At 34.5% G+C, this 22,344-nt stretch overlaps 1 protein-coding gene across 1 annotated transcript in view; it reads left to right on the plus strand.

The window, feature by feature from the left end:
* Window positions 1-22,344, plus strand: part of LOC138702180 (uncharacterized) — a 44,190-nt gene that overhangs the window by 8,107 nt on the left and 13,739 nt on the right. The window contains exons 4-8 of the mRNA XM_069829785.1: window positions 4,331-4,359; window positions 5,145-5,184; window positions 10,877-10,935; window positions 15,717-15,759; window positions 19,874-19,908. Coding sequence (XP_069685886.1) covers window positions 4,331-4,359; window positions 5,145-5,184; window positions 10,877-10,935; window positions 15,717-15,759; window positions 19,874-19,908 — 206 coding nt within the window. The remainder of the gene's footprint in view (window positions 1-4,330; window positions 4,360-5,144; window positions 5,185-10,876; window positions 10,936-15,716; window positions 15,760-19,873; window positions 19,909-22,344) is intronic.

Here is a 22,344-nt window from a genome sequence, read left to right on the forward strand (position 1 = left end):
TCTCTGATCAGAAAATTTACAAAAAATTACAAAGGGCTTATAACTATGGCATCGTTTGGTCTAACTGTTTTATTCATTTTATGGTGCCTTAAACATTAAAAACTCTTTTTAGTAACGGGTATTACCCCATCTGGCTTGAATAACTGCATCCATACGTCTTGGCATGCTCTCAATTTGGTTAGCAATATCTTCTTGAGGTATAAGTTCCCATTCTTCGCCAAGTGCTCGCCTCAACTCTTGTAACGATTCTGGTCTCGGTCGTCTATTCTTAACACGCCGTCCCAGCATGTCCCACACGTGTTCAATTGGGTTCATGTCTGGCCATGGAAGAACATGGATCCCCACTTCTTGGAGATAATCTCCGACCGCATGGGCAATATGCGGCCGTGCATTATCATGCATTAAAACAAAATTATCGCCTACAAATTGGCCAAATGGCACAACATGATCAGCCAAACATTCATTTATATACCTATCAGCTGTTAGTCTTCCATTTTCAACAAAAACCAACTCTGTACGAGCATCCGTACACACTCCTGCCCAAACCGTCACTCCACCACCTCCATACGGCACATTTTCGGAAATGCAACACTGTGAAAATCGTTCTCCCCTCCTTCTCCAAACTCTTTCACGTCCATCAGGTGAGCACAAATTGAAACGGGACTCATCGGTGAACAGAACACAGCTCCACCTCCATTTCTCCAATCCCTGTGATCATTTGCAAAACGCAGTCGTTCAACTCGATGCATCCTGAGAAGTCTGGAACCAGTTGCAGGTCTACTTGATATCAGTCCACTTGCTTTCAACCTCCTTCTAACTGTTTTGGCCGAAATTGGGCGTCCATGCATGTTAACAAATTGCTGGGCTACACTAGTAGCTGGCAGGTTGCGCTCCCTAAGAACTCTCAACACCATATACCTGTCTTCATTTGGATTTGTAGCTCTTGGACGACCCGAACCTGGTCTTCTGGTATATTCTAGGGTCTCTCTATACCGTTTTATGGCATCATGGGTTGTGCTTCTAGCCATATTCATAACATTTGCAATGTAACGTACACTGCGTCCATCATCGTAAAGGACTACAGCTCGAGCCACATCTTCAGGTCGCATCTTGTTTTAAGACAAATGTTACAACCCCACTTACACTCAGAAAATGTAAAAATAAAGAAATAAGGAATAATAACGATAATGAAGCACAAAATGGTTGAGACAAAATTGTTATAGCTGAGACTCCGAAAGCAAAATTGAAATATTTGGTTGTAATGGCTTGTTTATAAAACAAAAAACAATCAACAATGTATACACGTCTCCATAACAACAGATGGCTACCATAATATTGTATGAGAAGATGATGTTTTGCAAAATACCAGCAAATATTAAAGTGTCCGTTTTTTTTTTTGTCCCTGAGTGTATTACCCAAATTGTTTTCTTTTTGAGATCTTATAATGTGAACATTTCCCATTACACGGACAGTGATTTCAGTTTTGCGGTGTGCCAGGTTTTTAAGTTTTAGTGCAAATTTTTGGAATTGAGGCGGTCTCTGGAACAAGTACTTAACTACACAATCCTGAATTTGACATAAAAGCATCAAACATTTTAGATCGAGTATAACATTATCACGGAGAATGACATTCAAATGTTTCTAGAGGGCGCTGTGTTTGTTGGAGGGAAATAATATTTTGTCAAGAAGGAGATGTGTTATTAAGGATTCAGTATAGGCACCGTGCAAGCTCCTCTGGTGGCGACTGTTGTTACTAACTGCGGGACAGCAGCGATAGAGTTGTGCTTGAAGCATATGAATATACTTAACATCTCAGGTTAAATGATTAGAAATATGGATTATCCTAAAAAGCGGAAAGATAATGCAAATTGCTGTGTTCTTGAGTGTAGTAATGATTATAGGAACACACCAACCGATATTGTTTTTATTCATTCCCAAAACAGAAAACTGAATGGCAACGACGCTAATTGTGGATCCATGCAGTACGCAGACGGAAGTAAATAAGGCTACACTGCTTGTAATCATAGTATTATTATATACTAGGCCTGATATAAAAAATAGATATGTTTATAAATAACCATTAAGTTAACAACGACGGGAATTTATCATTTAAATTTCAAAAAGTACATAATTACATATATATTATGTATAATATTAGCAACAATGTATTCATACCGATATTTAATTCTTGATTTCAAGTGCTGATGGTTCACCTTGGAAATCAACACCCGCAGCAAGAATTTACGCTATTCATTTTATTGGGAACGAGATCAGAACACCCCCAAAACTAGCATACCGTTCCCAGTATTTTTATAAAAGATTACAAGAAAAAGACTGCCTCATCTCAACTAGCTCCGGAAAGGTACGAAAGAGACGTATAAAGAAGAAGAAAAGATGAAAATTTAAGTTTTATGGAAGGCGAATGCTCAACAAGTGTTATTTCGAAAAATGAAGTAGCCATACAGGCAGAAGTAAATGAAACCATTCTTAGTGATTTTGTTTTCTCTTTCACAATTGAATTGTGTGAATTGTCTACTCAAGTGTCTATTGCATTACATGCCGAACTGAAGTCACATAAGAAATGTTATGGCAAGCGTTCAGGAACAGATGATATGTTTAATGAAATGCAAAGTTTCCGAAATTATTCTACAATAAAATATGAGACAGCACTACCAGACTTAATGGGAGTGACATTCTTTTTTGCCATTTTTATTCATGAATTTCACATCGAAAGCTTTCGAAAAATTCTGTCCAAGAGTAAGATTAGTAAAGAAAATCGTGTACTCATATTTTCCAATTAAAATGAAACTGGATTGTCGTATTCTGCTATGAGGGTGATGTTCGGAGTTAATCGTACAATTATAATTATAATGTATTTTTACTGCCACTTTAATGTTGTTGACATCCACAATGGTTACTGTAATTTTGGGTTTTGGCCTAGCAGAGAAAGTATTCAGGAAACAATGACTGCAATATTGAGAAATGTAGAGTGATAATTAATTGTTCAGAAGTGGAACAGCCACCCAACGTGGATCAGATGGTGGCCTTCAAATCTAAATGCTACCGAGACAGATCGAGTGACACATCCATAACAACTAATTGCGGATTATTGACTTTATTAGAAGGTGGTGATGAAGTCAGGTTTTCCCGGAATAATAACAAACCTCTTCGATAAAGGGATCATTGTCGTTACTCCACCGTATCTGCATGATGGTAAATTAACAGCTGAAGAAGTCGAAACTACTTACAGCGTTGCCAGTGTTCGAATTCATGTTGAAAGGTGCATTTAGCGAATTAAAATATACAGTATAACATTTTACACAAACTATCAATTGAACTGCTTCCGCATGTTGATCTTGTTGTTTATTCAACTGTCCAAAGAGAAGTCTGAACCTCACAAGTGATACCAACAAGGCACCACTTATGAGGCAACTAGGCCAGAATATCATGAGGTAGAGTGGCCAGTTCCTTTTCCCTTCCATTGAATATATCGCCGACTAGCTACAAATTACACTAGTCAGACTTCAGATGCATACAAATAATATCGTTCTTCCTATAACACATATCGTCAAGTGAGATGTACAGCCTGATAACAGATGTACATATCAGCCAGAACCTCAATCAGAGGTAGTATGTTGATGATATTGTTCATATGTGTTGTGTTTTAGAGAATCTGCATTCGCCCATTATTCAGGAAGTGTAATTAAGACTACTTTTAGAATTAAATCACATTAAAATACGTAATTTATAGAGACATTATACACACAAATATTACACACGTCATGACATCAAATATAAGTATATCAATGTTTTCGTAATATGACTGTTCGCCCTCATTCAATGGTCTGAAATCTGATTTAAATGGCAAACAACTTCACTGATATTTCAGGAACTTCGTAGTTACACTTTTACACTCCTCTAGCAGTACTGAACTTTCCACTGAGTCTATAAAATAATTAAAGACTGGAGATTGCTGGGTTTGCAGTGAAAGACCTGCCCTTGGGCAGAACACTATGAATCAATGAACCCATTCTTACTAATATTACAACTTTTTATCGGCAGAAAGCCGCATGTAATTTCTATATCACACATTACTAGTGAATGCTGCGAGCCTGTAGTTAATTAGGAATTGAGACACTGCGCGGCGCCACCAGTACGGTTTCGAGACCCATGCACGGTGCCTATATGCTGGAAATGGAAAAACGATGTACCGGTAATGAACATTAAATTGTTATTCCAAGGAATGCTTCAATTTGTAGCGCATATTGCAAGGTTTTTTACTGCAGATAATTCTCAGCAGTAGTAATGACATATCTCGTTTCTTTTCCAGATGCAGACAAACAAAAACACCTGTGGGATGTAAGTAACAAGTCCAACATCGACAGTCACTTGTCAATTGACTACTTATAAGGAGTGTAGTAGTAAATAAAGTACCAGGGCACTTCACGGAACGATTATTATTATTATTATTATTATTATTATTATTATTATTATTATTATTACACCACCTCATTCTAGTGCCGAGGGGCCGTTCTGAAAGTTTGGCAACGAGAAAAACCCTGTCACCACCTACCAAGCCATAACATGTAATGTGGGGTAAATATGTAAAAATATGTAGTATCAAATTTTAATATATTAATGGTAATTATAAGATTCGCAAAAGATTTGTTATTTATATACGGTTAAGTTGAAAGGAATATAATATGTAATTACATAAAAATCCGGTCCCTGGTAATGAGCTAATGTCGGAACCACCTCTCAAACTGCGCACATTCTTGGATACAAATACAAAAAATTAACTGTTGAAACTAAGTGACTTTTCTTTCTGCCATGCCTGCATGAAAACAATGAAAGATAATTTGTTTCTATGGACAGCTCACAACTCACCAACATTTGTTTATCACACGGTGCAAAGTATATTAGTCCGTCTTTGATAGAAACAAAGGAAAAAATAAATATTAATGGTTCACGTGTGTTAAAGTGAAAATTAGATCGCTTCAAGGCAACTGCCAGCAACAGACCATAATTTCTGGTGATAATCAACCAACCAAATTGTACTTATTTTTCCAACTGTTCACGAAAGTCTGTTTTATCAGCAGAAATTGTCCTCGTACTGATAAGTGTATCTACTTTTCGTGTTGCAGGTAGCAGCGAATGCCGCCTACTTCGTGGCCAACTGGGAAGGTCAGTTTCATGGAAAAATTCCGCTACGATTATTCTTAGCGTTTATATTATCAAACGGTAGGGCCTCCATGTTCATTATGCAAATGTATAGTTTTAAAACTTCCGCAGTTTAATGGACTAATTAGGCAACTGACGCGCACAAATAGAAGTTATCAGTGTTTTTTTTTTTCTGGTGGAACGCGTTATTATTATTATATTATTTTTTTTATTGCTGACTATTACACTCTTACTACGTCATACTACTTTTGACCAATAAAACGGTAGGAAAGGACGTATTTCAACCAATCATGGCTGCTTATCGCACAATTTTATCGCGTCCCTAACATTTGTTTAATTTTATCGCGTCCCTAGCATTTGTTTCTTTGTTTGCCAACATTTGAAACTGAGCTGGTCTGGACGTCAAAAAAATATATAAAATTACAAACCACTCCAGTCGATGCACAGCAGTTTCAAATATGACTCGCATTGGCATTCAAGAACAAGAATTAATAAAAATCACTGATCATACCTATGCATCTTCTGAAATCCGATTTACAAATAAATGAAGAGCACCATTCGGAAATCCTGAATAAGTTGAATACACCATGTAGGCCTAAATCAACGAGTTCCACTTCTATTACGCACACGTCCAATATAACTTCATTTTTTTTTAGTATTAGTATTATTTATTAATAGTTCAAAAGTACATAAACTTAATCTTAAAACTGCTACATTCACAAATAATGATAATACACAATATTTACACAATTAAATAGCAAATTTTCTATCATATAATTATTCAACTTATGCTGGTTCAAGTTACACTTACTTCTGGTTTTAGTGCAAGTTTTCACCCTATCGCATTTATTTTACACATTCAAAACTTGTTTACATGCTAAGATTGAAATTCTCATTTTTTTTTTTATTATTCTATAATCAACAAGTGTATATAAATCGTCCCTGCTGCTATATTCATCTAATTATCTTTTACCACAGTCATATTTATATTTAAATTTCAGTTCCTCGTTTACAGAATACTCAACTATTTCATGTAATAAATATCGCATAGAGGTTAGCAGATGCAGACAATATGAGAACAAACAGAATAGCTGAATCAGTGCATTCTGTGTGTATATGTCGGGCAGTGTCTAACCTCGTGCTTACGCTTGTCAGCATAATCCTCGACGTAACCTCATTACAGCTGTCAGCTTACTTGTTTAAACACATTATTTGTCAATCTAATTACATGATAACATAAATTCTACTTTAATCAATTCAATCGCATGCACTCATTTACATTCATTGCTATTATGTTTCTAATAAATTTATAACTTAGTACCATCCTGTCAAATTTAAAGAATAATATTTACGAATTCATAACGTCTTAATCTTTTTATCACTTTTTATCAGCTATAATAATTTACGCCGTTATTACTTAATAAATTCATAACAGTATTATTTTCAATTTTATTTATTAAAACTTCGACACTAATAAATCTTATTTTTTAAATATGTCTACCATTCTTACTTAATTAATTATTAATTTTTCTAATGGCAGGAAAGTTTATTCGTTGTTGCTGCCTATCTCTTAGCGAGTAAATTCTTTCAGTAACTATATCCTTATTCGAATTAGATTGTTCATATTTATTTCTATTAAAGTTCCTATCTGTCATTTTACCTCTGAGCAAATGTTCGTCACCTGCATCCACCTCATCGTTTGATCCAGCAACGCTTCTCCTTACAGTAGACGTTTCACTTCCTCTCAAGCACCACGAACTTCCACCAGACTGTGTCACCAGATCTTCACTTGCGCTGACCTCATTAGTTGCTCCAAAACCGCTCCTTCTTGCTATACATCCACTCGAGCCCCTCGGACTACCCTCCCTGGTAGCCTGTGGTACACCTCCCCTAACAGCATCCTCTCTGGCTCCTTTAACTTCTTCCAAACTAGGTTTTCCTTCTCCACTCTTGTTTCGTCTGTTCTCACTTTTATCTAAGTAGCTTATTAACTCCTTCGCTCCTGTAAGCCCATCCATTCTCCAATTTGTTATTTCAGATTGCTGAAGCCTATTAGTAGCATTACTTATCTGCTCAGTTCTCTCTACGCTTCTAGATTTTCTATTTCGTGACCCACTTCTTCTTCTGTTTGCGTGATGTGGAGAGGATGATCTATTTCTATCTGTCGCCATTTTCGTATTTCTATTATTTTTGCAGCTGCTCAATACATCCTCAATATTTTTATCTTTAAGGAATTCTAGGTCGTCTATATTCCCATTTATCTTTATTTTATCATTCACTAAGCTTGCTTTAAAGCCTTTAAAGCGGGCTTCTTTTAATAATGGTACTAATTTCTTTCGTTTCTCTCTTATTTCTTTCGAGAAGTCATTCTCGATGTAAATCTTAGATCCTTTAAGTTGATTCGTGTTAGCCATAATGTGTTCTTTGATGAAATAACTGTTTAATTTCACGACAATTGGTCTATTCTTTCCTCCCCCAACTCTATAAGCATTATTTATTGCGCTTACATCCAAGTTAAGTCTGAAAAATTTAGTTAATAAGTCTAACACAACGAAACAAGTGTCACTTCCTTTTTCATAATTCTCCTCTTCCACACCATAGAAAACAATGTTATTTCTTCTGCTTTCAATTTCCCATCTTTTCACTATTGTTTTTAACACCACCTGCTCTTGAATGACCTGTTTTAACTTATTTTCCACTTCATTATACCTATTAACTAGTGTATCTAAGTCATTTGAAACTTTATTTAGTAGAACACTTGCTTTCTGTCTGTCTTCTCTCTTTTCTTTCGTATAGTTTATCCATTCTCTTTGAAACACTTCATCACTGTCATCTCTTCCTTCCCTAGAGCCAGGCCCAGGGTTTAACTCCACATTTCCAATAATTAAGACGATTGATAAAACAGCCGCGGTCAGAAATATATTGAATCTATCTATCACTACAGCATTTTCACATTTTGTATGCCTGTGGTAATGCCCTGCATTATAGCCTCCGATCCGCGCTCTGTAGGAAACTAGATCGTCACCCATAACTTCTTCACACACGCTAAACTACTTATAGACACTGTTTACCCCTCGACCGCTCTCTACGACTGCACTTTGTGAACTGATATAACATCAATTGAACCACCAACCACATTCAAATTTGAAAATTGTACATTCAATAATTATTCCTTTTAAAATTATTCATTCGGAAATCCTGAATAAGTTGAATACACCATGTAGGCCTAAATCAAAGATTTCAACTTCTATTACGCACACGTCCAATATAACATCAATTGAACCACCAACCACATTCAAATTAGAAAATTGTACATTCAATAATTATTCCTTTTAAAATTATTCATGTTTATTTTTTATGTCATCGTCGTTAATTAAAACTTTTCTAACACTTGTGTATATTAGTTAGGTTATGTTATAGCTTCTGCTATATGATATTATGGATAGTCACGTATCAGAGATTGTTTAATATTAAGATTTATTGAAAATCATCTGTCAAGTCACGTTGATTACTGGGATTCGGATAATTGAAGTGGAATGTTGCATTTTAATAAAAATGAAACTGAATCAACAAAGCTTTCTTGACTAGTAACATTGCCATCGTGTATAATAGATCGAGAACTTCTCGACGAGAAGGCATTGCTCACTACTGCCATCTAGCATGCATCTAGCGTAATATTTGTAATGTTGAGATGGTGCAATAATACATTTGAAGACAGTTGTATTTTCGTAAGTCAATTAATATTTTATTGTATTGGAGTAGTTCGTTACTTCTAATCTTTATATACTTTCTTCTAATCGTGTAATAGTCAATTAAATCCCACTCGAGTTTTGATTTTCTCTAGATAAATCAAAACGTCTAGTGAGATTACTGTTGATAAAAACAAATAAGTGTGTCACTATATCGGAGGCGTTCAGTAAAGTGTGTCGTTAGACAAAAAAGGATGGGAACCACTGTCGTAGTCAGATGATATAGGTTGAACGTGTGCCTAGCTGGGAGATTGGAACAAAAGATCCACGAGGTTGCAATGCTGGGTCATAGTTATTTCCCCTCCAGTATTAATATACAAAATCCCATAACGGCTTTCGGGATGTCATTGTAGTAATAATTCTATTGCGGCACAAAACCGTAATCTCCCAGCTATATTTCAAAGGAGGTAGGTATCTAATGCTCTTGCTTTAACAATCGAGTTATTTTCTCTCTTGCTTCCCAGTATTTAGATGTAAGACTTTTATTTTGTTGAAGTGCTTCACATTGATATCGCTTTGGGAGGCATTACTTCATGTTTTCTTGAGCAAATTACAGCTGTTCTTTTTTTGGCACCTCGTTTTCACAATTAGACAGCTGCATCATCCAATTTCCACCCCCAATATAAATAGAGGACCGCATCTACTGTTGCTCAGTGGGTTGCTTCAACCCAGTCTGGAGGACTGTCATCATAAATCCATTCATTATATTCATATTTGTCATTTGCTGTGATAGGCTAACATGGTGTAATGGCAGTTCCTACAATTTTGATGGAACAGTTATACCGCTGCGACTGAGCCTAGTTTGTTAAAAACAGATTGCACCACGGGAAGAAATAGAGTAGATGGAATTCACTATTCCTTGCAACCCACATTTCAAACGAAGAAAACGTCAACAAAACGGATTTGTGACACGTAAGATACAAACAATGTCGATGTCATAAAATCCTGATTTCAGAATGTAACCTAAATCAATGTTCCTACACAAAATGATTAGGGATCATATTTTAGGCTAATAAAAATTGTAAATTTCGACATAAAAATTTGCTTAATTTCGGTGCTATTTCACATTTAAAAAAAAAAAACAAATTCGATGTTATTTCACACTTTAAAAATATGACTTTTCGACTCTCGTCGTGCAAAATACATCAGGCCTACTATATATTCCTACAAATACTAGAGATCTGTATCATCAAGAGAATTCTAAGCTTCTTTTTACATTTTCTACCAGAAATTACATGTTGTGTAGAGAAATTTGTGTAATTGTCTCCTTATCCTGTGTCAATAATATAAATCTAATACGCACCACAAAACATTCATGCTAGTTATATCAATCTTTGGAAACTTTAAAAATGTCGTTAAGAAAAAGCAAAACTTCTCCTAGAAAACAATAATTGCCAATAAATTCCTGCTAAGAATAAAAATTGCGAATATACACAAAATTTCGCGTTATTCTACGAGTTTAAACTTGCAATATTTTGAACTGAAAGGGCTTGAAACTAAAACGTTTGCTCCTTTCAGCATAAAAAACAGTATTTCGCGAATCCGTTATTTACGAAAACTAGATTTCTCTAAAAATAATGAATTTACATAAGCTGCATTGAGACATTAAAGGTATTAACTTTCGTTTTTATCCGTATTTGTGTCAAACTAATCGATCTTTCTCTGGTCTATTTCGAGAATAACGCAACAATAAATGAAACTCGTGAACATTTCTCGGTGCACCTACTTTCAATCCCAATGAATAGCATCGCATATGTAATCGAAATGCAACGTTTTCCAAATTTATAAATCAGCAGCACAATGAATTTTCAAACTAAATACAGTATATCCAACACCAAAGTTACTGTACATTCAGCACTTACCTTCTCCCGAATCTGTAGGCAGCAGTCTATTTCAGAGGGTGCTGATTTCGAACTGCAGGTTGAATTTTCTTTCTTCTGTTGCAGACAGCATGGAAGTCCACAACAAGACCGCGGCGGAGGATAACCTTTCTGAAATAGAAAAGGTGAGTTCAAGAATTTTCACAACATACTGAGGACATCATGCCAGAAGGGCGTAACAAGTTTTAAGATTTTCAGATAATTTGTAATGGAACTCTTTTATGTTTGAAAACAATTCTTTGGAATTGCAATATACATCAGAACAGTGGCGTACGCAAGGGAAGGGATTATTATTAAAATTATTTACAATTTACACTATCAGTATTTTAAATTTCGTGTATTATTATTATTATTATTATTATTATTATTATTATTATTAACGATTAGGGAAAACACGGGGATTTTACTGGAAGCAAGTAAAGAGATAGGTTTGGAAGTAAATCCCGAAAAGACAAAGTATATGATTATGTCTCGTGACCAGAATATTGTACGAAATGGAACTATAAATATTGGAGATTTATCTTTCGAAGAGGTGGAAAAATTCAAATATCTTGGAGCAACAGTAACAAATATAAATTACACTCGGGAGGAAATTAAACGCAGAATAAATATGGGAAATGCGTCTTATTATTCGGTTGAGAAGCTTTTATCATCCAGTCTGCTGTTAAAAAATCTGAAAGTTAGAATTTATAAAACAGTTTTTTCCGGTTGTTCTGTATGGTTGTGAAACTTGGCCTCTCACTTTGAGAGAGGAACATAGGTTAAAGGTGTTTGAGAATAAGGTGCTTAGGAAAATATTTGGGGCTAAGAGAGATGAAATTACAGGAGAATGGAGAAAGTTACACAACACAGAACTGCACGCATTGTATTCTTCACCTGACATAATTAGGAACATTAAATCCAGACGTTTGAGATGGGCTGGGCATGTAGCACGTATGGGCGAATCCAGAAATGTATATAGAGTGTTAGTTGGGAGGCCGGAGGGAAAAATACCTTTGGGGAGGCCGAGACGTAGGTGGGAAGATAATATTAAAATGGATTTGAGGGAGGTGGGATATGATGGTAGAGACTGGATTAATCTTGCTCAGGATAGGGACCATGTGAGGGCGGCAATGAGCCTCCGGGTTCCTTAAAAGCCAGTAATTATTATTATTATTATTATTATTATTATTATTATTATTATTATTATTATTATTATTAGAAAGTATGTTGTACTCTAAATGCCTATGTAGTTCTGAGCAGGTGAAGAACCTTGGAGTCGCACTGGTATTTCCGCAATTATAAGCTTTGAAGTAAAAGACAGACAGACAGACAGACAGACAGACAGACAGACAGACAGACAGACAGACAGACAGACAGACAGACAGACAGACAGATAGATAGATAGATAGATAGATAGATAGATAGATAGATAGATAGATAAACTTTATTGTCGATGGCATAATGTATGCATAGACATAGTCAAATATATACAATTACAATTTAATGTAAAATAAGTCAAATATATAAAAAAAAACATTATTCATTTCAACGGCCCATGCGTGCATCCTCAAGACTGTAGGGACACAATTTTATTAATTTCGTTTTTATATAATTCTTAAATTTCAGAGAATTTTTTGTATATTTGATGTCATCAGGCAAACTGTTGTATATTTTAATACCAAAGACCATATATGTTCTACTAGTGTTTGTAAGGTGGTGAACCGGAATAGTTAAACTATTTTTGTTACGAGTGTCGTAGGTATGGAAATCACAATTTTGATGAAAATCAGACAGATTTTTATAAATTAGTAGTAAAACATTAAAAATGTATAAACCATAAACAGTAAGAATATTATATTGTAAAAAATGTTCCCTACAAGAGGTCCTACTGTCAACACCCGCTATGCATCTGACAATACGCTTTTGAGCAATAAATATATTATTCAGCATGGTTCCAGATCCCCAAAAACAAATACCATATGAAAGCCTAGACTCGACGTGTGCGAAACAATAAGACATTAATACATCGTGATTTATTATCGTCCTCAAAATTCTGATTTGATAACAAATGCTATTGAGCTTAGAAATTAAACTTGTGCAATGGGGTCTCCAAGACAAACAATCATCAAACGTAACGCCCAAGAATTTAGTAGTTTCCCATTTACATAAGTATTGATCTTGAATAGAAATATTGATGTCCTTCAAATTTCGCTTTTGATTAATATGTAAAGTATGCAGGGATAAAAATATACTCAAAATGCAGAAATGTTCCACATGTTGGGAAGAAACAATAGAACACTGGCGGAAACATCATGCTTAGAATATGTTGGATATAGTGAAAATGTGACACAGAATAGACGAATATTTGGTCACATTGTTCATGTAGTATGACACCTCGGACGGCAAGAATAAATTAGAATTTAGAGGAAAGCCAGAAGCCCAATGCAGTTATATAGATACCCTAGATTTCTATGAAAGACCACCTTGAAATCAATCTGTCACTAATGCTTTAAGGGAAAATCTATTATTGTTTTCGGGATGACTTACATATGAAGAGTCCACTGCAAGAATGATGGATGTCACTTTCTTGTCGAAAATGAACCAAGACTGTCAATGCATAGCTTAAGATATATAGAATGTACATACAGAGTTATATTATGGCATTAATACTGATAGTCATTTTCCAGTAATGATCGAAAAATCACAGTTAAGCTGTGAACGCTAAGCATTTCAAAATTTAAATTGCTTCTCCTGAAAAATGTATTCCAGTATGCTGCCAGTGTTCAAAATTTAAAATTTAGCGATAAATATAGACTAATAATACACAGTGAAAATTGTTTAGATCCCAAAAGTTGTAAAAGTCCACCTTTGAAAGAAGCCACGTATGTCAAATATATGGGTATCATTATTGATCAGAATTTAAAATGGCCTCATCACATTACTTATCTTTGTAGGAGGCTTCGTAAAAAAATTTATAAATTCGTTAATCTTCGATGCTACTTACCTATTAGAGTTCTACGAAATGTTTATTTGGCCATTATTCAGTCTATCATTCAATATGGTATAATTGTTTGGGGTGGAAGTACAAAAATTAATCTTAGTCCGTTAAATTTACTACAGAAACGAATAATTAAAATTTGTTTGAAGAAACGTTTCGATTATCCAACTAAATTAATTTATTCTGAATTTAATGTATTTAATATTGAACAAATTTATAAGTATACGCTGTTAAAATTTTATCATAAAAATCCTAATAAGTTTGTATTACAGACACACAATTATGACACAAGACGAAATATTAATTCAACATTAGTAGAACCTAAATGTCTCACATCTGCTGGTCTAAAGCATAGCATTAATTTTGGCCCTCGGTTGTACAATGCTTTAACTAAATTACACCCAGAACTTCTAACATGTAACCCCCTAACATATAACAAGAAAATTAGAAACGTGTTAATATCTTCAATTTGATTAAATAAATTTATAGCCTATGTGTATGAATTAATCAACCTATATTATATTTGTATTCTATAATTTTGAAATATATATTAGTCCTACTTTTCACGTGCGATATTATTCTTCTCTAGTGTTAATATTATATTATATAATTCCATTGCCGCTGTAATTATATTTTAGTTCCTATTTTATTTTACTTATTTATTTATATTATTTTTATTTTTTTTATTTTAATATTATATCTGAACTGCGACCGAGCACGAGCGCTGCTCATTCGGTCTCAAATTTTGTTAATACTACTGTATCTTCTTTTTATATTGCTTGTATTATTTTATTTGTATTTCTCTTTGTTTGTTTTGTAATTATATTTCTTTATTCTGTATATTTAAATTTAAATTTTAAAAAATGACATCCATCATTCTTGCAGTGAACTCTTCATATTGTAAATTTATTTCCACTCAACAATAGGATTTTATTCTTCCAACAATAATTCCTTTCTACAATTCACCTTAAACGCTCTCGTCAACAATAGAATTTTCACTCAACACAGTATTCGTTATAGCACTCCACTGACGGCAATGACAATTTACTTGGACTATTACGAACAACAATGAACTGTTAATCTTAACTAATATTTACAAAGCACTATTTACAAATCAGAACTATCAGTTCTCAGTTCACAGTTCTTCTAGCTCAGTCACTCGAGTTCACAGTATCTCGAACCACAGACCTTCAGAGACAGTTCACTGTACTCGAACTCGGGTGCCTCCAACTGCGGTCCACTGCACTCGAACTCAGGTCCCTCCAACTGCAGTCCACTGCACTCGAACTCAGGCCTTCGGATGCTGATACAGTTGCGGACGCACACTCGAGTCGAACTCCGGTACACAAGACTGGCTTGCTTGCTCTGGCTTTCTCACTGACTGGCTGACTAATCAACTGAAAACTCTGCTCGAGTTCGCTGGCGTTTCTTCTTTTATAGCAAAATCATAGTTGCGAGAAATTTCTACAGGTGTGTAGAGAATTATCTGGATATCTCCACTTCGACGCACTTCTGGAATAGTCGGGAAGGTCCGTTCCCCATTCACTGCGTTAAGTAGCAGCTGCGCGCGCAGCCTCCCCTCGCGTGTAGGCCCCTTTCCCCACTACTCTCCACCGCGCGCCGTCCCTCCGTGCTCCGCGTAATCTGCTTTCTTGCGGGACGCTGGTCGTGAGTTCGAATCTCACGTCGCTGTCACAATATTTTGCGTCTACCCATACCTTTTTGCTACGCTTCGCCACTCTGTAGAAATACTGTAATAATGTTATGAATTGGCACTGTAATTATATCATGAATTAACCTATCTTGTACGAAACTGCCTCTGCAAGTGATACGCACGCACGCCTCGCCGGCTCAAGGGGTACAAATACGTATTTACTGCCATGGGAAAATAAATTTGTCTTTCATTAAATGTATTTTCTTTTACAGTTGATACCGCAGTTCACCGATGTTGCAAGCCCAGAAATGGACGGTGAGTTAATGAATATTTTAGTAGTCTTCACGCCAAGTTAAGGGAAGACTCCACTGAAAATCATGACAATTTTTCCTATTTTTTTTTTAGCTATTTCACTTATTCAGAATTTATATTTTCATACCCCAAATGGATTCAGCTCAATTCTGATTACAAATACTCATATGTTTACACTTTTTAAATTAAGGCTGGAAGGGGGCGTGGAATTTAAAGAACTGTCAAAATTGTTTTTCATCGAATAATTCTTTTTTAAAATTTCTGATTACAAATCTAGTAACTTTTTCTTGGCTCCCTGAAGTTACTAGATGAATGTAGCGGAGGAGAATATTAATTTACATAAATATTCATTTTATTTTCAAATCTATTTTTCTGTGTTCATTTTTGTTGATTCAACACCAACTTTCTTATGCCAAATATTAATCAATCTGGATGAAATTTTTACTGCAAGTATTTATGAGGTAGCTGCATGTTTCTATGCATTTATTTTGTGAGAAATGCTGCTAGTTTATTTTATTAATATTTTTCTTAAGAAATAATAAAATAAACTAGCAGCACTAAGAAAAATATTAATAAAATAAACTAGCAGAATTTCTCACAAAATATGACTTGAGGCTTTCCCGGCGTTTGATATAGAATAACTCTTCTCGGGTTCTCAGCCAGGTGAGTTGGAGATTAGCTTCCAAGCTTTCGACGGCTAGCTCTGCCATCTTCTTCAGGGACGAAGAAGATGGCAGAGCTAGCCGTCGAAAGCTTGGAAGCTAATCTCCAACTCACCTGGCTGAGAACCCGAGAAGAGTTATTCTATACGAGTATTTGTAATCAGAATTGAGCTGAACCCATTTCGGGTATGAAAATATAAATTCTGAATAAGTGAAATAGCTAAAAAAAATTGGAAAAATTGTCATGATTTTCAGTGGAGTCTTCCCTTAAGCTCAAATGTCTACTGTATTTGTTGACGATCAAAATAATAATATATCGTACTTATATGGAAACGTAGTACAGACCCAAAAACAAAATTCAGGTGGCCCAAATTTTGTTTCTGGGTCTGTACAAAATCACGCCAACAATTAAAAAATTCAAACATAGGCTATAATTCCAAAAAACCTAAAAAGTTAACGAATAGTGCAATATTCCCAATAGGCTACCTTGTAAACTTGTAAAGTGATGAACCAATTCTAGAGATCAGTTGTTTTTTAATTATTAGGTTGACTTCTTCCGGAAAACAGAAATTATGATAAAAGTGAAAAAATAAATTGTATTGTGCAAAGACCTAATACTGCAAAAAAATAAATAAAAAGTGGGAAAATACACAAACTTAAAGTTACAAAACAATAGCACTAATCTATGAGCTAAGATAGTTTACGTATGCAAAGTTATCTTGCACAATTCCTTCGTACCTGTCGTCTCGCTTCACTTACCTTTCTTCCCACCACAATCTGAACACACGCTCTCGCCATGAAACAATACTAACAATACCATCCCATCGCACCTCCTCATACTCATCCTCTTTCACAATAGCCCTGCCAAGACTCTGGAATTCGTTACCTGCTAGCATCAGGGACTGTCGAAATAAAATTCAATTCAAACGCAAACTTACTAGGCACTTGGTCAGTAATTGAGACTCGTTCAGACATGGTTTCTTGTAAATAGTTCTCTTAATCTACCACAAAATATCTCAATATCCGGTAATTTCATCACTATAGAATTTTGTTATGGTAGGTTTAATTTGTAATTTAGTAAATACAAAAATATTCTTTGTTCTTAACTTCTATGATAAAATGTCTAGCTTTCATTAATCAGGTATTCTTGTCGCACTTTAATTTTTATTGTAATTGTAATTGTAAATTTAATATTAATTGTAATCTTATTGTTCATGTTATAGTTGTAATCCCCTGGTAGAGGGGCAGAGAAGGCCTGACGGCCTTATCTCTACCAGGTTAAATAAATAAATCTAATCTAATCTAATGACAGAGAAATGTAAGAATTTATTATAGATCATAAGGAACAAATTAATAGTACATTATGCAACGAGCCTATAATTACCATTACAGGCGAGTTTCATACGACTTTTTATGCTCGACCATATTTCTAACTTGAAATTACAGTATTCAGATGTATACATTTTATTTGTATCTGACAAGATCGGAAGTGACCTTGTTCTAGGTCGTGAATTGTGAGATGTACGCAGACGCGAAAGTATTGATTTTTCCGAGGAACAATAATGTCATTGACCTTATGTAATCCGTTAAGCTTGGTATAACTTTGATTATTGAATTCGACATTGAAAAACGAGATGACAAATTGAATTTATTTGAATATTATTTACAATTAACGCTAATTATTATAGTAACAGAACATAACCTTCTGCGACAGTATTGGATTTCCAGCCTCCGTGACTTTTCGCTAATTCTCTTTCGATTGCATATCCGAGAATAATCGATACTTGTGGTTTTATAACGGTACAAAGCTGACTCGTTATTGGCTGAACACCTGTAAGCTGAGCTTTCATTGGCTGAAAACACCTGAACTTTAATGAGTAGGTGTACTTTAATGACATGCATTAAAGGACTGCTACCAGGTGTATAATTACTACATTTCGGCATGGTCGAGCATAAAAATATTTAAACGACAAACGAGACTAAGCAAAAAATTGACTGCATTACTTAAAAATAATAGCCTATGAGAAGTTAATTAGACTATAGCCTATATTAAAAGGAAAATGAAATGTGAAGCAACCGAGGAAACGATGCCTCAAACTAGAGCTGCAACGGACTTCCGATTTCAGTGGCTTGAAAAAGATGATGATGATGATGATGATGATAGGATTTTTATGTAATATTGATCCTAAAAAATATGTAGCCTATATAAATATGTAATTAAAACCCTCAAAATTTGTACTAAATATAAAAAAATAATAATAATAATAATAATAATAATAATAATAATAATAATCCGTGGCGCTACAGCCCGTGAAGGGCCTAGACCTACCAGCCGGTTGCTGGCCTCACGCCCACATGCCGAAGCAGAGGTGGACGATCATCGAACCAGAATGGAGGTATCGTGTGGCCAGCACGATGATCCCCCCACCCGTTATAGCTGGCATTCGCAACCGGATTTCGCTACCTATCGTAGCTTCCCAAGTGCATCACGATGCTAGATGGCACCGGTCCCATACACTGGCCGAAATTTCATGAGAAAATTTCTTCCCCCACGAGGACTCGAACCAGCGCGCATTCCGTAACGCGAGACCTAGGCAGGATGCCTTAAACCACGACGCCGCGGTGCGGGACATAATACATCCATAATTGCCTTAAAATATGTATTATGTGAAATATGTAAATATATATATATATATATATATATATATATATATATATATATATATATATATATATAGTATTAAAATTAAATATGATTTGAATAGCTAATTCGCAAATATTTTGAGTTTTGAGAATGATACATAAGTTACTATGGAAAAAATATGCTATAACATAAAAATCTGGACTCTGATGATATGATGATTACGAACGATGAATGACGACAATAAACTTTCCACCACCAAAATAATTACGAGGTGAAAATTAGTAATATTTAACTATAAAATTATTGGGCTTTTCTGATAACGTAAAAACTGAGCTAAACTGATGGTTCGTTATCTCTTATACACAGTTTTATCAATCACCCAGAAATATTAAGTGTCACGTTAAAATATGTTTATATGAATAACATATTCATGGATTTAAACAATATACTTACATAGCATTTTATTTTAATTACTTTCAGAAGCTGAAGCACGGGTAAATGCAATCCAATGCAACTATCACGATCATCAGTTATTACACAGCGTTTATTGCAACAATACTTGTCTTCGATTTGACTAGGGCGCGTTCAGATAAAAAGCTCATTACATAGACTAGTATATAGCCTACAGTCACGAAGCTTGAATTGTTGAGGGTACTAGAAACAATAGACTGTGTCGGTACTATTTCGCATTGTCTGTGGTGAGGCGATAATAGCGATCCTAGTGGTTAGCAACTATCTATGGATGCATATTCCCTACGTATTGAGCTTCGTTAATATTAGACTGTGCTCATTAAGTGTTCGTTTGTTTCAGCTCGCATAGAGGAGAGATTCAATCGACTGAAGGAAGTAAGTATTTTCACAGTCACGTGTACAGTTGTAGGCCTAACTACTGCATCAACAGCACAATTTATTTACTTTTCAATACATTTCTGTTGATTCTTAATTTCTTCTATTTATGCGAAAATTTCATTATTTATTTTTAAATATCTACGATTAAATCATTATTTATAAGTGTCATTTATTCATTCTCTACCATGTTATTGTTTAGTCAACTATCCGTAGACAGGTTTGAACCTCACAAATGACACCAACAAGGCATCACTTAATGAGGCAACTAAGCCAGGAGATAATGGGGTAGGGTGGCCTGTTCCTTTCCCCCTCAGTGATAATACATATAGGCCTACGGTACCATAATGTACTATTGTTTATCAGGGATGCATAACTGGGGAAGAGAGGGATGGAAGCATGGGGAAAGAGTTTGTTCTCCCGTCCACAATCTCCGGCCTTCAATGACGTATCTGTGACTTTTGCAAGCACACTGAATACATATCTCTTCTCCCCCTACCATGTCCAATGACGCGAGGGTTGAAAGGAAGGGATGAGTTACGTGTTCCGGCTTGTGACGTCTGTCATAATTGTAGCACAGTTTTGCATCCCTGATGTATATATTTGCTTATCTGTTTTGTTGTCTGTTTCCTCGTTAATTTTTCATTTAATTACCTACGTATTTACTTAATTAAATCTTATTCATATGTTTAATTTAATGTATCTTACTTACAATTATCTGACTCAATTTAACTTAATCTTACCTACTTACATATTTAATTTAATTTAATGTTATTTACTTATTTATTAATTTAATTTAATCTTATTTACTTATTCTATTCAACTAAATCTTGTATACTCATTTATTTTATTTTATCTTATTTATTTTATTTAATACTGTTTACTTATTTTATTTAATCTTATTAATTTAATGTAATCTTATTTACATAATTTAATTTAATATTATTTATTTTATTTTATTTACTTAATTAAACTGAATTATTATTTATTTAATTTAAAGTAAATAATCTTATTTAATTATTTACTTTATTTCAGTTTATTTTATTAATCCATTTATTTTATTTTTAGTTTTAGTTTTATTTATTTAATATTTTGTTTCCTCCATTTAAATTATTTTATTTACAGTCATACAGTAGGCCCTCAACAATTATTCTGATAATTTACTCACTGTTATTTATAAATTCAAATAATAAACTATTTTATTCGCATTCAAGTTAAATGTCTTCACATAAGCTACTCATTTTGAAAGGACATAGCAGCGAATATACTGTATTTTTTTGTTCACTTCGATTTAAAAATTGATACTTACAATATATTGAAAAGAAATTTTGTGTTATAAATATCTATGTATTATCTTTCAAAATATTAAAACAAAAATATTTTAACTAGAGCTCGATAACAATTCAAGCGAGCTTCCTATAGAATACGCTATTGGCGTTTACCAGTTACTGGTATTAAACGTGTTAGCATTCAAAATATCCTCAACATATATTCATTAACACAATGAAATTTACCGAAATGATTACCATTTCGTTCATAAACTGCTAAGAAATAAAACTAATCTAAATGAAAATAAACTAAATGCCAATAAATAAACGCTGACCAAAGTACAGCAGGAAGGGAAAATAAAATTAACTTATTTTAAAACCTTTAAAATAATCAAACAAGCATAGTCACTTTAAATATTTCGGGCAGCGGCGAAACTAGCGCTGAGTTACTTCTCGTGATTTCGGAAGTGAAAATCCATTATACTAACTTATTACTGACAACATAACAAAACAAAAAGTCACCAGCCTTTGACCAGCGTATATGCAAGGCATAATAAAAGCCTAAATTAATCTAACTTAACCTGACCAATCACAGATTCGTATATGGAAGGCATAATAAAAGCCCAAACTAATCTAAAGGTACGGTCACACGTCGCTACTTTTGCTGCGCAACTTTTGTACTGCAGCTGCAAAAGTTGCGTGTCGTGTTCACACGTAAGCCAAAAGTAGCGTGCTGCACGCTACTTTTCGTGCTGAGCAACCCGAGTGCTGCAAAAGTTGCAACTGGAGGTTGCGAGTCTGTTCACACGCAAGGCGCTGCTTTTGCAGCCGCAGTCATGCTGCAGGTTCCCATCTCCGTGTTGACTTCTCAATATACATTTTGTGGTTATGTTCGCATTATTAATAAACTCATGCGAAGGCTTACTTATCTATTATTTGCTTTTCTGTCCTAACTAGTATTCAGAAATTGGTATTATTTTTACTATAAAGCTTTTAAAAACGCCTATATACTTAAATGATAACCAACAGCATATTCACGTAATCAATGTTGGCAACCCTCCTGTTTAAAACTACGCTACGGAAAATTAAAAAAGTGAATTATATCGTCAGCAAATATGCTCAGACTGTGTTGTGCATTTAATAACTGTTACAAATAATTTATTTTCAT

Source organism: Periplaneta americana, chromosome 6 (genome assembly GCF_040183065.1).
Source record: "Periplaneta americana isolate PAMFEO1 chromosome 6, P.americana_PAMFEO1_priV1, whole genome shotgun sequence".
NCBI lineage: Eukaryota > Metazoa > Arthropoda > Insecta > Blattodea > Blattidae > Periplaneta > Periplaneta americana.